This window comes from Pecten maximus, chromosome 16 (assembly GCF_902652985.1).
Source record: "Pecten maximus chromosome 16, xPecMax1.1, whole genome shotgun sequence".
In the NCBI taxonomy this organism is placed as follows: domain Eukaryota; kingdom Metazoa; phylum Mollusca; class Bivalvia; order Pectinida; family Pectinidae; genus Pecten; species Pecten maximus.
In genome coordinates this window covers 2,940,611-2,956,160 of record NC_047030.1, presented here as the reverse complement: position 1 = coordinate 2,956,160, position 15,550 = coordinate 2,940,611, and the positions used below count along the sequence as shown (strand labels likewise).

Below are 15,550 nucleotides of genomic sequence, written 5' to 3'. Positions count from 1 at the left end.
ATACTAGAATACGATTGTTATAACTATACTAGAATACGATTGTTATAACTATACTAGAATACGATTGTTATAACTATACTAGAATACGATTGTTATAATAACTATACTAGAATACGATTGTTATAACTATACTAGAATACGATTGTTATAACTATACTAGAATACGATTGTTATAACTATACTAGAATACGATTGTTATAACTATACTAGAATACGATTGTTGTAATAACTATACTAGAATACGATTGTTATAACTATACTAGAATACGATTGTTATAACTATACTAGAATACGATTGTTATAACTATACTAGAATACGATTGTTATAACAACTATACTAGAATACGATTGTTATAACTATACTAGAATACGATTGTTATAACTATACTAGAATACGATTGTTATAACTATACTAGAATACGATTGTTATAATAACTATACTAGAATACGATTGTTATAACTATACTAGAATACGATTGTAATAATAACTATACTAGAATACGATTGTTATAATAACTATACTAGAATACGATTGTTATAACTATACTAGAATACTATTGTTATAACTATACTAGAATACGATTGTTATAACAACTGTACTAGAATACGATTGTTATAACTATACTAGAATACTATTGTTATAACTATACTAGAATACGATTGTTATAACAACTGTACTAGAATACGATTGTTATAATAACTATACTAGAATACGATTGTTATAACTATACTAGAATACGACTGTTATAACTATACTAGAATAATATTGTTATAACTATACTAGAATACGATTGTTATAACTTTACTAGAATACTATTGTTATAACTATACTAGAATACGATTGTTATAACTTTACTAGAATACTATTGTTATAATAACTATACTACAATACGATTGTTATAACTATACTAGAATACGATTGTTATAACAACTATACTAGAATACGATTGTTATAATAACTATACTAGAATACGATTGTTATAACTATACTAGAATACGATTGTTATAACAATACTAGAATACTATTGTTATAACTATACTAGAATACGATTGTTATAACAACTGTACTAGAATACGATTGTTATAATAACTATACTAGAATACAATTGTTATAACTATACTAGAATACGATTGTTATAACTATACTAGAATACGATTGTTATAATAACTATACTAGAATACGATTGATATAACAACTATACTAGAATACGATTGTCATAACTATACTACAATACGATTGTTATAATAACTATACTACAATACGATTGTTATAACTATACTAGAATACGATTGTTATAATAACTATACTACAATACTATTGTTATAACTATACTAGAATACGATTGTTATAACAACTATACTAGAATATGATTGTTATAACTATACTAGAATACGATTGTTATAACAACTATACTAGAATACGATTGTTATAACTATACTAGAATACGATTGTTATAACTATACTAGAATACGATCGTTATAACTATACTAGAATACGATTGTTATAATAACTATACTACAATACTATTGTTATAACTATACTAGAATACGATTGTTATAATAACTATACTAGAATACGATTGTTATAACTATACTAGAATACGATTGTTATAACTATACTAGAATACTATTGTTATAACTATACTAGAATACGATTGTTATAATAACTATACTACAATACGATTGTTATAGCTATACTAGAATACTATTGTTATAACTTTACTAGAATACGATTGTTATAATAACTATACTAGAATACGATTGTTATAACTATACTAGAATACTATTGTTATAACTATACTAGAATACGATTGTTATAACTATACTACAATACGATTGTTATAACTATACTAGAATACGATTGTTATAACTATACTAGAATACGATTGTTATAATAACTATACTAGAATACGATTGTTATAACTATACTAGAATACGATTGTTATAACTATACTAGAATACGATTGTTATAATAACTATACTAGAATACGATTGTTATAACTATACTAGAATACTATTGTTATAACAACTATACTAGAATACGATTGTTATAACTATACCAGAATACGATTGTTATAACTATACTAGAATACGATTGTTATAACTATACTAGAATATGATTGTTATAACTATACTACAATACGATTGTTATAATAACAATACTAGAATACGATTGTTATAATAACTATACTAGAATACGATTGTTATAATAACTATACTACAATACGATTGTTATAACTATACTAGAATACTATTGTTATAACTTTACTAGAATACGATTGTTATAATAACTATACTAGAATACGATTGTTATAACTATACTAGAATACTATTGTTATAACAACTATACTAGAATACGATTGTTATAACTATACCAGAATACGATTGTTATAACTATACTAGAATACGATTGTTATAACTATACTAGAATATGATTGTTATAACTATACTACAATACGATTGTTATAATAACAATACTAGAATACGATTGTTATAATAACTATACTAGAATACGATTGTTATAATAACTATACTACAATACGATTGTTATAACTATACTAGAATACTATTGTTATAACTTTACTAGAATACGATTGTTATAATAACTTTACTAGAATACGATTGTTATAACTATACTAGAATACTATTGTTATAACTATACTAGAATACGATTGTTATAACAACTATACTAGAATACGATTGTTATAACTATACTAGAATACGATTGTTATAATAACTATACTACAATACGATTGTTATAACTATACTACAATACGATTGTTATAACTATACTACAATACGATTGTTATAACTATACTAGAATACGATTGTTATAATAACTATACTAGAATATGATTGTTATAACTATACTACAATACGATTGTTATAACTATACTAGAATACGATTGTTATAATAACTATACTAGAATATGATTGTTATAACTATACTAGAATACGATTGTTATAACTATACTAGAATACGATTGTTATAACAATACTAGAATACGATTGTTATAATAACTATACTAGAATACGATTGTTATAACTATACTAGAATACGATTGTTATAATAACTATACTAGAATACGATTGTTATAACTATACTAGTATACGATTGTTATAATAACTATACTAGAATACGATTGTTATAATAACTATACTAGAATACGATTGTTATAACTATACTAGAATACGATTGTTATAACAATACTAGAATACGATTGTTATAATAACTATACTACAATACGATTGTTATAACTATACTAGAATACGATTGTTATAACTATACTAGAATACGATTGTTATAACTATACTAGAATACGATTGTTATAATAACTATACTAGAATACGATTGTTATAATAACTATACTAGAATACGATTGTTATAACTATACTAGAATACGATTGTTATAACTATACTACAATACGATTGTTATAACTATACTAGAATACGATTGTTATAACTATACTAGAATACGATTGTTATAACAATACTAGAATACGATTGTTATAATAACTATACTACAATACGATTGTTATAATAACTATACTTCAATACGATTGTTATAACTATACTAGTACAGTATCGTCGGCATGCATAATAATACCGGGTAAAATATTTCGTATGTAGTCCAGAATGATCAACTATTGTTTGAGAATGATTTATTTTAATCTGCTTACAAGTAACATGATAAATGTTCACGTGATTTACGGTGCACTGGCATTATTATAACGGACAACAAAATAAACGTATGCCTGTGTCAAATTGTGGTAGAGCTAATACATTGATTGACAAACGACAGTCCCAGCAACCACTGCGCGTGTACCTATATATAGGATCCATTTATGAAGATGTTGACCAGGGAAGGCGGGGCCACCCACAGAAATTGTAGCATTGCCGTTGGGAATTTTTGCGAACCGACTTCAAAATGTCCTTTTCTACTGACGTAACACATTGGTGGTGCCATTATGAATGACCTTCTTGACCTTGCAATCAACATTAGAAATTACAAAATTTCATACACGCAAATAACATTCGCAATTCCTGCTTGAAGATAAGTTTTTGCGTGACATTCATCAGCAGGTATTTTAGTATGGGACGCCTCTACGAAAGCTGTATCTGCCCAGCACTCCCCAAAAAACTCGATTCCAAAATATTTAAACGAGCTGGTATGAGCCAGGCCTGCACAGCCCTCTATTACCGGCCTGAAATTGAACCAATCAAGTGTGCTGTCCCGGTAGCTGTGGAGAAATGTTGTAAGCGTTATTCCCGGCGAATACACGCAGGCCATAGGAGAAAACCTCACGGTTACGGAATTGACAACCACTTCTGCAAAAAAAAAAAAGACAATATGTATCAGTTTTTATTTGGTAATGGCATGATCAGTTTCGTTGAGCACAAATATACCCTGCAGGTCTAAGATTGGGAAAATAAATCACGTGTTAGTGCCTAATACGTATTCTACCTCCTTGTGATATCAAGCTGCATATGGAGACAATGGGTCCTTCGCGCAATTTCACCGAGTTGGCATTTTGTAGATTCACCGGTTTACCTAACATTTAAGAACTTATTTATCTCTGCTGAGTCCCTAACATCGCTGACGAGTCCTAGAAGGACGTATCAGCTGTATGATGTCTCTAACATCACTGACAAGTCCTAGAAGGACGAACAGCTGTGTGATGTCCCTAACATCACTGACTAGTCCTAGAAGGACGAACAGCTGTGTGATGTCCCTAACATCACTGACGAGTCCTAGAAGGACGAACAGCTGTGTGATGTCCCTAACATCACTGACGAATCATAGAAGGACGAAACAACTGTACGATGTCTCTAACATCACTAATGTCCTAGAAAAAATGAAACAGCTCTGTGATATCCTTAACATCACTTACTAGTCCTAGAAGGACTGAACAGTTGTATGATGTCCCTAACATCACTGAAGAGTCCCGAAGGACGAAAGGGCTATGATTAATTACCGTATTAATCTCAGTTTGCTTTGAAAGTTGCTAGTATCAATATAGAATTAATGAAATTCTTATTATTTAGATATATAGAATTAAAAAAAAAAAAAGGGGGGGTTGACCAGTAGATAATAATTATTATAGTGAAGTTATGGTTACTGCCATACAAAATGTTGACCAGGTATTTATAACATGTCACTATAGGCACCACAACCTACCTGTTATCGCCGGAAATACATTGGTACACCCAATCGTATATGCCACTGGAGTGGTAGAGGTAAGGTCATATTTTATACAGGTGTATGTGGGGCTTAGTCCTTGGAATAGAACCACGCACACGTGCGTTTCAGAGCACGTGTGATTTTGGCATCCACCCAGGAAAAACTGAAACGAAATTAAAAAGGAAGCCATGTAGTAAAATGGTTTATTAAATCATATATGGCAATATATTATAGCGTTGCCCAAACTCGCCCGTAAGGACTATCTGTTTAACTGTTGTCGCTGAAGTTTTGCATTCGTTTACGACAATTGAAGCCATTTATGACACCAAAAACAAAAACAAAATAAGTAAAGGCTTTGGTAAAAAGAAAATATCCCAACCTCAAACAAAAAATTAACTGATTGTAAAATGTAGCATAGCTCCTTGATTAAACGCCAATTATATTGGTCTATGATACAAAATCTATGCTTGTTGTGAAAAGTATTCGGAAGGGCGATTACAACGGTACCTAGTCAGATCCATTTAACAAAACAAAGAAAACGAAAGATCTGAATTAAATCAAATGGAATAGCTTCTTGATTTGCTGTTAGCTTAAACAAGCTCTTTGTACGAACATATAAAAGACAATGGAAGTTGTAGAAGGCTGGTTTCCTCTTTGTACCACGAGGATCACCTTGGGTGCGTCCAGCCTGCATCAGCACACGTTAATTTAGCGATGTAGCAAGGCAGGTTGATGGAATAGCCTGATGACCAGTCTCGTTTCCCAGTTTACCAATGATACAATACTGTGTATTATCAATTCACTATGGAAATATTAACCTCAATATTGTCCCTTTTACCCATACCATATCTAACAAAAACACGCCAATATAAAAAAAAACAAAAGGCCCATGGGCCTTAACGGTCACCTGATTTTTGAAATATTTCAGTAAATTTAATTGACACTTTTTGGCCTGACCCATCAGTCTAAGGGATCAGTCAGAGCCAACATTTGCATACCATTAAGCAGTCATCCCATGCTGATAATGTTAACAAATTTAGAATGATTTCAAAACAAATAAAACAAATGATAGTCAAAAATGTGATTTCCCTACAACTATATTGAGGTTTATCCCTACCCATGGGGCAAACATGAGACCCCAGGGCTAGGAAATTCACAATTATGGTAAAGCACCTTAAGACCCTTCCATCTGTGAAGAGGATTTAATTCGACCTTATTTGGGTTGTAAGAAGAAGATATTTAAAATTTCAGTTAATTTGACCCTTTTTGCCCCCCCCCCCCCCCCCCCCCCCTCCCACCCATCAGCCCCTGGGGGTCAGTCAGGGCAAACATGTACATACCATCAAACTGTCATCCCAAGCTGATAATGTTAACAAAGTTAGAATGAATTCCAATAAAAATTAAACAAATAACAGCTATAGTCAAAAATTCCCCTTTATGAACTATAGTAAAGTTTACCCCCTCCCCAGACGCAAACATGAGACCCCAGGGTCATGAAATTCACAATTTTGGTTAAGCACCTTAAGACCCTTCCATCTATGAAGAGTATTTGATTCTACCATATCTGAGAGTAGAGAGGAAGATTTTTGAAATTTCAGTCAATTTGACCATTTTTGGCCCCGCCCCTCAGGCCCCTGGAGGATAGGGACCATATAATTCACAATTTTGGTTGACCTTTAGCCATAGAAGCTCCCTGCCAAATTTCATTGAATTTGGTTCAGTGGTTTTGGAGAAGAAGTTGAAAATTTAAATTGTTTACGGACGGACGACGCCGGACACACACCGCACGACGGACGACGGACGACGACGGACAAAAGGCGATAAGAATAGGTCACTTGAGACTTTGTCTCAGGTGACCTAAAAACTCCGTTAGCAATGAAAACATTTGCCAATACTGGAAAAGTTGGTAAAAACAAGATGGCGGATTTCCAAGGCAACACAATCGATGAATTAATAATTTAGGTGGAGTTTCCACTGTAAGAAATAGACAAGAAAACTAATTTACTGCAGTTCTTTGAAAAACAGTAAATAGATATACATGTGATAATTCAGAAGTAAGATTGTGTACTCGACGAGGATGTGACCAGAACACTATTTCAGACAGGACGAACGATATTATGACATTAGTAAAACTTGGATAAGTATATTTACATATAAATGGGTTAGTTGATTAATAATAAGATCATTAAGTAGCCTTGTCAATATTGGCCAAGTGATAACGTCTTGGTCAGCTGTATCAACATTCGGCCTCGGGGCAATACGGCCTACCTCGGCTGAAAACAATACTTGATAACCTGAGTTCATTTTTTAATGCCATCTAAAGCTACATTAACCGTGGTTAACCTTTGTCATTTACGTGCATGGTCTTATTCCCAGGTGATATTGCCAATGAATTATCAAAGTGTATCTTCATCGTTACATATATCAGTGATTTTGTACAGTAGACAAATCAATAAACGTTTTATAAATTATTAAACCCTATCTTAGGTTCATTTCACTCGATATTGTCATTAGTGTTAACATTACTCACATTTATGGTGCCGGTGGTGGGATGAACAAATCGCTCGCTCTACCACACTTCTATAAATGTAATACCTCCACACATATCCCTGTGGAATATAACACCAGTCCCAACGCTTCATCATTACTTTTCACAATGGCTTAATGTGAAGTACAAGGAGACAGTTTGTTTGGAGGGTTACGTTATAACGACAGCAAGGTCACGTGGAGAGTAATGAAACACACAGTGGTCATTTTGATAGCGTCATAGTTTTCGTACGGGGTTTGGGCTGGTTTTGTAATCACGCCATAATCTCGTTTAAAGGACATTGTCCACGTTTGATGGGCAACTGACGGACACCTTCATAATGACATCACACTGCAGTGTCACACTGTACACGTGATAGCCCACGTCATCAGATCTTGCCATCAGCTTTAACGCCCAGCCGAGAGAGCAGCATGTACGATGTTACCCTGATGGTCTGATTTAAATGTTGTATAAAATAAGAACATGGTATCCCCGAGGATAGAGGGGCTCAATAGGGGAAGTAGCGGAAACTGTTTAAATGTTTCCCTCTAAATAGATTGATATTATTGATACTGATATTCGACCAAATTCGATTTTCACTGAGCATACAAAAAATGTATGATGTAGTTTCTTAGTCTGACATGTATAGACTAACATGTATATAGAATGTTAAATACATTTCTCAACCGTTTTGTGATACCAATTTTATCAAAGTAACTTACTTAGTGACCGCTTACTAGATGACCGCTTTATGGATGATCTATTCACAACAACAAAACAAAACGATCAATTTCACATGAATAATTCTAGACATGGAATCATCTTATTCTCATTAATTGATATTTGGCCGAGGTGTTCCGAGTGGAATACGTGCTCAAGTGTTCCGACAGAGAAAGCGTCTTATGTTTCATTGACAAGGTCCAGGTGTTCCGACAGTTTACGGAAATGTCTGATAGAGAACAGAGTGGCGTGTATTTTATATCGTTTAGCATACTGATTGAAATTATTCACTGAATTGACCGCCACAGTCGTATTCATTTGTAAGTGCTTATTATGGTAACCACAATGTCAATGGACCCATTATCCACTACTACAACGCTAGTTACACATGTATGGTTGGTTAGCTCTGAAGTAAAGATAAGGATCAGGTAGTGCTAGAGAACACATGTAAAAATCAGGTAATGTTGGAGAGCACAGGTAAAATCAGGTAAAGTTGGAGAGCACAGGTAAAATCAGGTAATCATGGAGAGCACAGGTAAAATCAGGTAATGTGCTAGAGAGCACATGTAAAATCAGGTAATGTTGGAGAGCACAGGTAAAATCAGGTAAAGTTGGAGAGCACAGGTAAAAACAGGCAAAGTTGGAGAGCACAGGTAAAATCAGGTAATCATGGAGAGCACAGGTAAAATCAGGTAATGTTGGAGAGCACAGGTAAAATCAGGTAATGTTGGAGAGCACATGTAAAAATCAGGTAATGTGGGAGAGATTTGATAGACAATTTTGGCTTGCAGTTTTATTTAAAGAAACCTATCGATCACCGATACAAGAAGTGCATATCAAAAATTAGATTATCGTCACATCAACTAAATATAGAGAGTAGAAGATACAGGAATGTAACAAGAGAAAATAGGAGATGTACATTATGCAATAATATTGATATTGAGGATGAGTTCCATTTTATTTTAAAATGTTCTTTTTACATAGACTTACGTACTAAATATTTGAAACCATACTATTATCGTAGACCTAGCGTTTTTAAACTTATTCAACTCATGAGTGTGAAAAATGTCAAAGAGTTAAGTAATCTTGGAAAATTTATTCATTTTGCATATAAACGAAGGTCAGAAGCATTATAAGTAAATACTTGTTGTGTTCGTTTCAAATATTATATTTCATTTCTATTGAGATGTATTGATGTAATGTTTATTCCAGTCGGAACAACAAGTACTGCAGACTGTACACATCAATATCTATCTATATGCAAAGTATACATATCGGTGTCTTTCACAATATTTGTGTAATACTTTGACTCAATGAATACTTGAATAATTAATAAGAACATATATTTAAAATTGTGTTTACGTCGCAATCGATCACTCTACAAATGTGAAATTATGTTTATTACAACATGTTCATTAATATCAATTAACTATGTAAACCTTTGGGCTGTTAGGCCCCTGGAATAAAATTGAATTGAATTGAAATGAGAGCATTTGGAAGAAGAATACTGTTATATTGTTTAGAAACATTAGAAAACAGAAGTTCAAATAAGTAAATCACGCAATGAGTCAGCAGGTTTGGTTCTTACGAAAACCCTGCATTAAGTTGATTAAGTTTAAATCGTCTAAAATATCGATAATTGGTTGTATTGGTATGATTTGTTAAGCTAGTATTAAAATGTCTCTCCGGACAGTCACGTGATGTAATACATACATATTTTCACTAGACTACTTCAAAACAATAAAACATTATGTTACAATGCATTGTCAATTCAAAAGCAAAGTGAATGTGTAACCGCTCTTTGTGTGTTACTTCAATTAAAACATAAATTGCCAGTAAATGGTCGGTGATGTTTTCGAGGCAATTCGTTAGATATTCTACTTGAACCTACCTCAGGCCACCCATCGATGATATAGTAGTGTGACGTCACGGATAGGGACAACGACTGCGGTTTGCTGAGATGGTCTTCAGAGTTCAAATCGCAAAGGTCAAGGTCACGGTTGTAGTTGATTGAGCGGCACATTCGATGGAGAAGACATTGCTCGGCGCATAAATGGACGTTGAGAATATGGCTAACTTGCCGATATGTATATCCGTTTAGAGTCTTATTTTTCTGTGCAAACCTGGCCAGATGTACTGGTGTCGAAGAACAATTGGCAGATGCAATGTTCGTATTGTTTATCACGCAACAGAACATAACAATGGTAATCTTGAAAAAACCAATCGTCATTGCCATTGTTATTCGGATATTGGTTAGAAATTTTACAAGATAATCCCGGCAGTCTCTATACAACTAGTATTGCTTCTGAATATGAATCTTCTCAATCAATCTAGACACCGTTTTCACCACCAAATTATCCCATTTCTGAATGTTTTAACATTATTTGCATTCATTTATTGGTATGCGTTAAATCCCGTTCTGGCTGGTTAAGCAATCCCTTAATTTTGTTCAGACAAAGGTCAATTTATGTAATCCATAGAGATGTGTCGTACACTATGCTGATTTGCGTATGCAAATACCTACTAAATGTTTCGTCGGGATGAGATTCGAATTTAGCTGTGAGCTACAGGTGAGTTCTCCATTTGTGAATGAAATCAAAACACGTTGTCCTCAAATTTTCTTTCACAATCGCAATATTTGCACCGACTGGTTTATAAAGCTTGTTAAATACTCACTTGTGAAATAAAACCCAGATATTCCCTCAGTCAGGACATCTTAACTATTACACTATACAGTTTAAATAATTTCTCGCTCTGACCATTTTAAAGCGACACGATATGCATATACTCCTTCAATAAAAAGATGCGGTGTGTCCATTAGTGTGTCAATACTATCAGAAGCTATATCGATGACAAAAGTCTAAATAAATATCTCCTAATAAAGCAGAGTTAATGACGACTGACAACTAATGGAGTAATGGATACCGCTCCTCGTACGTCTGTCTCCTCAACGATTATAACGTATCAATTATGAATTGTCAATGGCACCAACACTATGGGATTCAGAGAGTCCCTATGTGACAACCATGATTGAATCAATTCATCGATGAATGTGTCGTGTAGGTTGACTCAATGTAGTTTAATCTGTTGGGTGTAGACAATCCGTCTATGTCCACTGTTCTGACGGGCAATTCCTCACTCAACGGACTAGGCCTATATATTGTTTCGAGCTAATCAAAATGAATTATTTGTTCCGTGTTTATAAATGATGTGGCGTGGTATGATGAGATACGATTCGATATCTGATATACTTTTAAATTGTTCCTCTTTCCGTCCTTTCATGAAAACAGTAGTTCAGCTGATTCAATAACTTTGTGCAAACAGTGATTACATAACAAGGGAGTCGTAGAGTAATACATTTACAGCAGGGTAAATTAAATGATATAGATCATTCAGGAATCAGTAATGACGATATTGGGATTAATTTTGCAATTAATTTCTCAGTTATGTTGTCCCTGATGAAATCATATATTTATTTTTCGCATTTGATTGATTCGGGTTCAACGTCATAGTAAGAGCCACGCAATGCGGATGTCACAGATCTAGACACAGCCATTTAAAAAACGGCATGGGGTCGGGCATGGAGTCGGGCATGGGGTCGGGCATGGGGTCGGACATGGGGTCGGGCATGGGGTCAGACATGGGGTCGGACATGGGGTCGGGCATGGGGTCGGACATGGGGTCGGGCATGGGGTCGGGCATGGGGTCATACATGGGGTCAGACATGGGGTCAGACATGGGGTCGGACATGGGGTCGGGCATGGGGTCGGGCATGGGTCATAACTATAGTTAAATTTTTGTTTATAAAATATGAAAAACAAAATATTGTTTATATTGTCAAAGCAATAAAACTGCCTTATCTAATAGCTAGCACACATTTTAGACTTGAGTATTTTGTTCTAGGGGCAGTGTTAGTTTGTGTTTCTCGGAAAGCTGAGAAATTGTAGCACATATCTTGGGCGCCTGAAGTTGGTTCCGAGTTCCGAGTTCCGTTTAAGAAAAAGACGGAACTACTATGTAGTAGCTTTACGGGTTTTGGTCCCAGTTCCGAGTTCCGTTTAAGAAAAAAAAGGAACTACTATGTATAAGCTTTACGGGTTTCGGTCCCAGTTCCGAGTTCCGTTTAAGAAAAACGGAACTACTATGTATAAGCTTTACGGGTTTTGGTCCCAGTTCCGAGTTCCGTTTAAGATAAACGGAACTAGGAACCAACTTCAGGCTCCCCATATGGGGGTACTTGTGTCATCAAACCTCAGCCCCACGGGGCCGGTCAGGGTAGACATATGCATACTTAAAAACATACATCCCATACTCATACTAGTGAGGTGACACCTGAAGGATGTCACAGAAAGAATGAAGCGTAGTGAGGGGCGATAACTCTGTTTCAGCAGTTTTCATCAAAACCGCTCAATATCTAAGTTTCGACCAATAAAAAGACTGTGTGGTTCATAAGACAAAAAATACCCATACAGTTGAACTTGCAGTCCCCTAATGCCTCCTTTTACCAAATTAAATTAAAATCGAACTATATCTAAATTTCCACCAATCAGAGGCAAGAAATTGGTGGCCATTTTGTTTAAAGCGTGAAAGTGAGGCTACGACAGGAACCGGTGTCCTTGATGTACTTACATATCAAATTTCATCAAATTCGGACGATATCTAAATCCGGACCAATCAGATGTAAGGAAATGGCGGCCATTTTGTTTAAATGTGAAAGTGAGGTTACAAGAGTGACTGGTGTCCCATCATGTACCTACATATCTAATTTCATCAAGATCGGACAATATCTAAATTTGAACCAATCAGAGCTCAGTTGATGCATGGTGGCCATTTTGTTAAAACGTGAAATTGAGGTTACATCCATGATGTACCTAGATATCGAATTTCATTACAATCTGACAATACTTTAATTTGGACCAATCAGAGGCCAGTAATTGGTGGCCATTTTGTTATAATGTGAAAGCGAGGTTACAAGAGTTGCCAATGTCCCGTGATGGACCTACAAACCAAATGTCATTAAAATCGGACACTATCTTAATTTGGACCAATCAGATGCCAGAAAATGGTGACCAGTTTGTTAAAATGTGAAAATCAGGCTACGAAAGTACATACAAATCAAATGTCATTAAAATAGGACAATATTTTAATTAGGAACAATGAGAAATCAGGAAATGGTTGCCACTTTGTTAAAAAAAAGTGAAAGTGACGTTTGGTTTGTTTTTGTTTAACGTCCTATTAACAGCCAAGGTAATTTAAGGACATGCCAAGTTTTGGAGGTGAATAAAGGAAAGCCGGAGTACCCGGAGAAAAACCACCGGCCTACGGTCAGTACCTGGCAACTGTCCCACCTAGGATTCGACCTCGCAACCCAGTGGTGGAGGGCTAGTGATAAAGTGTCGGTACACCTTAACCACTCAGCCACCGCGGCCTCCTAAAGTGAGGTTACGAAAGTAACGGATGTCCCATGATGTACCTGTTACATACCAAATTTCATTGCAATCGGACAAAATAAATTGCATGAATAACATTTTAAAATCTTTAACCTTCTTGTAGGATTGATAAACTCATGCACACACTCCAACAAATACTCATTCTGTGCATCTGTAAAATAAGTACTTCCATTTAAAGTCATATCTTGAGTGACAGCCATGTTCATTATTAAACTGTAAGGTTGTATAAACTTTTGCCTTTCATCAGTATATAATGGGCATTAAAGAAGAAATGAGAGAAACTTTTCTATTTGACATCCACAGATACAATAAGGAAAATCTAGTTAAGTTGGTTGGCACCATTTCTTAACTGACACAATAAAATACTCATTTTACCTATTACCACTATATCCAAATATAGAGGTACATTTATTTTCTTCTCTGTTTATTTTACTAATATTGTGTAATTCTTTTTAGTTCACCGGAGTAAACTTAGGTGACCATTTCTCATCTGTTTTCATCCGTCGTCATTTGTCGTTCGTCGTCCATCGTCCGTCGTTTATCAACTTTTTATGTCACCTGAGACAAAGTCGTCGTCCGTCGTGCGTCCGTAAACAATTTACATTTTCAACTTCTTCTCAAAAACCACTGATTCAATTTCAATGAAATTTTGCAGGAACTATCTTTGGTGAAATATGCACCAGATTTGTTAATTATAAGGTTCTCATCCCAGGGGCTCTGAGGGGCGGGGCTAAAAGGGGTCAAATGGGCTAAAATTTTAAAAATCTTCTTCTCCAGATCCAGATATGCTGGAAACCAATACTCTTCATAGATGGAAGGGTCTTGGGGTGCTTTATCAAAATTGTGATTTTCATGACCCCCGGGCTCCACGTTTGCCCCAGGGGAGGGACAACGTTTAGATAGGAAAATGATACTTTTGGGTATATTTAGTTTATTTTCTACTGGAAATCATTCAAACTTAAATGACATTATAACCATGAGATAAGAGTTTTATACTATGACATTTTTGACAGTATCCCATCCCCGGGGACTAAGGGGTGTGGTCAATGTAGCTCCAACGAGCTCCATTGTAGTGATTTCCGTTCATCTTTCTGTAAGATAATAAAGAGATACATTTACTTCCATGTAATACGAAATATTCAAATAAGAATTTTTAGGTTTAAGGACAATTCAGAGACATAAAAAAGCACATGGTTTTGGCACATTTCCAACCCACGGTCCATATACATTGTATACATGTAATAAAATCGGAAACGTCTCGGGCTTTACACTGATATTATTACGCATGGCTGACAGGGAATAGTTGCTCTGACCTAAAGTACAAATGTAATGAACTTAAAATGTGTTTTTTTTTAGTCCTGTAATATTCAAACAATAATGTAGACTTGTAATTATTCATTCAAACCAATAACTTATTTACCAAGTGCTATATTAGCTAAGTCCCTACCGTTACCAAACGGGATATGCAGGAACCAAAATCATTAAGATGTGTTTATCTATGAAATAGTTGATCCCTCGACTTTGGTACCTCTTCCTACATTTCTATATATAGATGACAAAGGTCCTTGCCAAACCCCTGTGACAGTTACAAATGGTTTTGGCTAAAGCGGTCATACTCTAGGTCTGTTTACAATATAGCACTTAAACTTGGCTTATTTATTAAAGCCGTA

The 15,550-nt window shown here is 34.7% G+C and overlaps 1 protein-coding gene across 2 annotated transcripts; it reads right to left on the bottom strand.

Annotated features, from left to right (window-relative positions):
• Window positions 1-3,646: 3,646 nt before the first annotated feature.
• On the bottom strand, window positions 3,647-11,245 carry LOC117344463. 2 transcript variants are annotated; one of them, XR_004536195.1, is made up of 3 exons: window positions 7,714-7,887; window positions 5,181-5,346; window positions 3,647-4,330 (listed from the first exon to the last, which is right to left on the bottom strand). XR_004536195.1 is itself a non-coding variant. In XM_033907208.1 (3 exons), the coding sequence occupies exons 1-3, from the start codon at window positions 10,664-10,666 to the stop codon at window positions 4,008-4,010; spliced, it is 834 nt and encodes a 277-aa protein (XP_033763099.1). In that variant the 5' UTR covers window positions 10,667-11,245; the 3' UTR covers window positions 3,647-4,007. The 2 variants fall into 2 exon arrangements, 1 of the variants encoding a protein (XP_033763099.1); XM_033907208.1 differs by lacking the exon at window positions 7,714-7,887 and adding an exon at window positions 10,322-11,245.
• Between the last annotated feature and the right edge of the window lie 4,305 nt (window positions 11,246-15,550).

Excerpts from the sequence above, each read along its gene's own strand:
- LOC117344463 (XM_033907208.1), bottom strand. The coding sequence starts at position 10,666 with ATGGCAATGACGATTGGTTTTTTCAAGATTACCATTGTTATGTTCTGT. Across the intron at positions 5,347-10,321 it reads TCATCGATGGGTGGCCTGAG|TTTTTCCTGGGTGGATGCCA; the intron begins GTAGGTTCAAGT and ends ATTTCGTTTCAG. Across the intron at positions 4,331-5,180 it reads TGTATTTCCGGCGATAACAG|AAGTGGTTGTCAATTCCGTA; the intron begins GTAGGTTGTGGT and ends TTTTTTTTGCAG.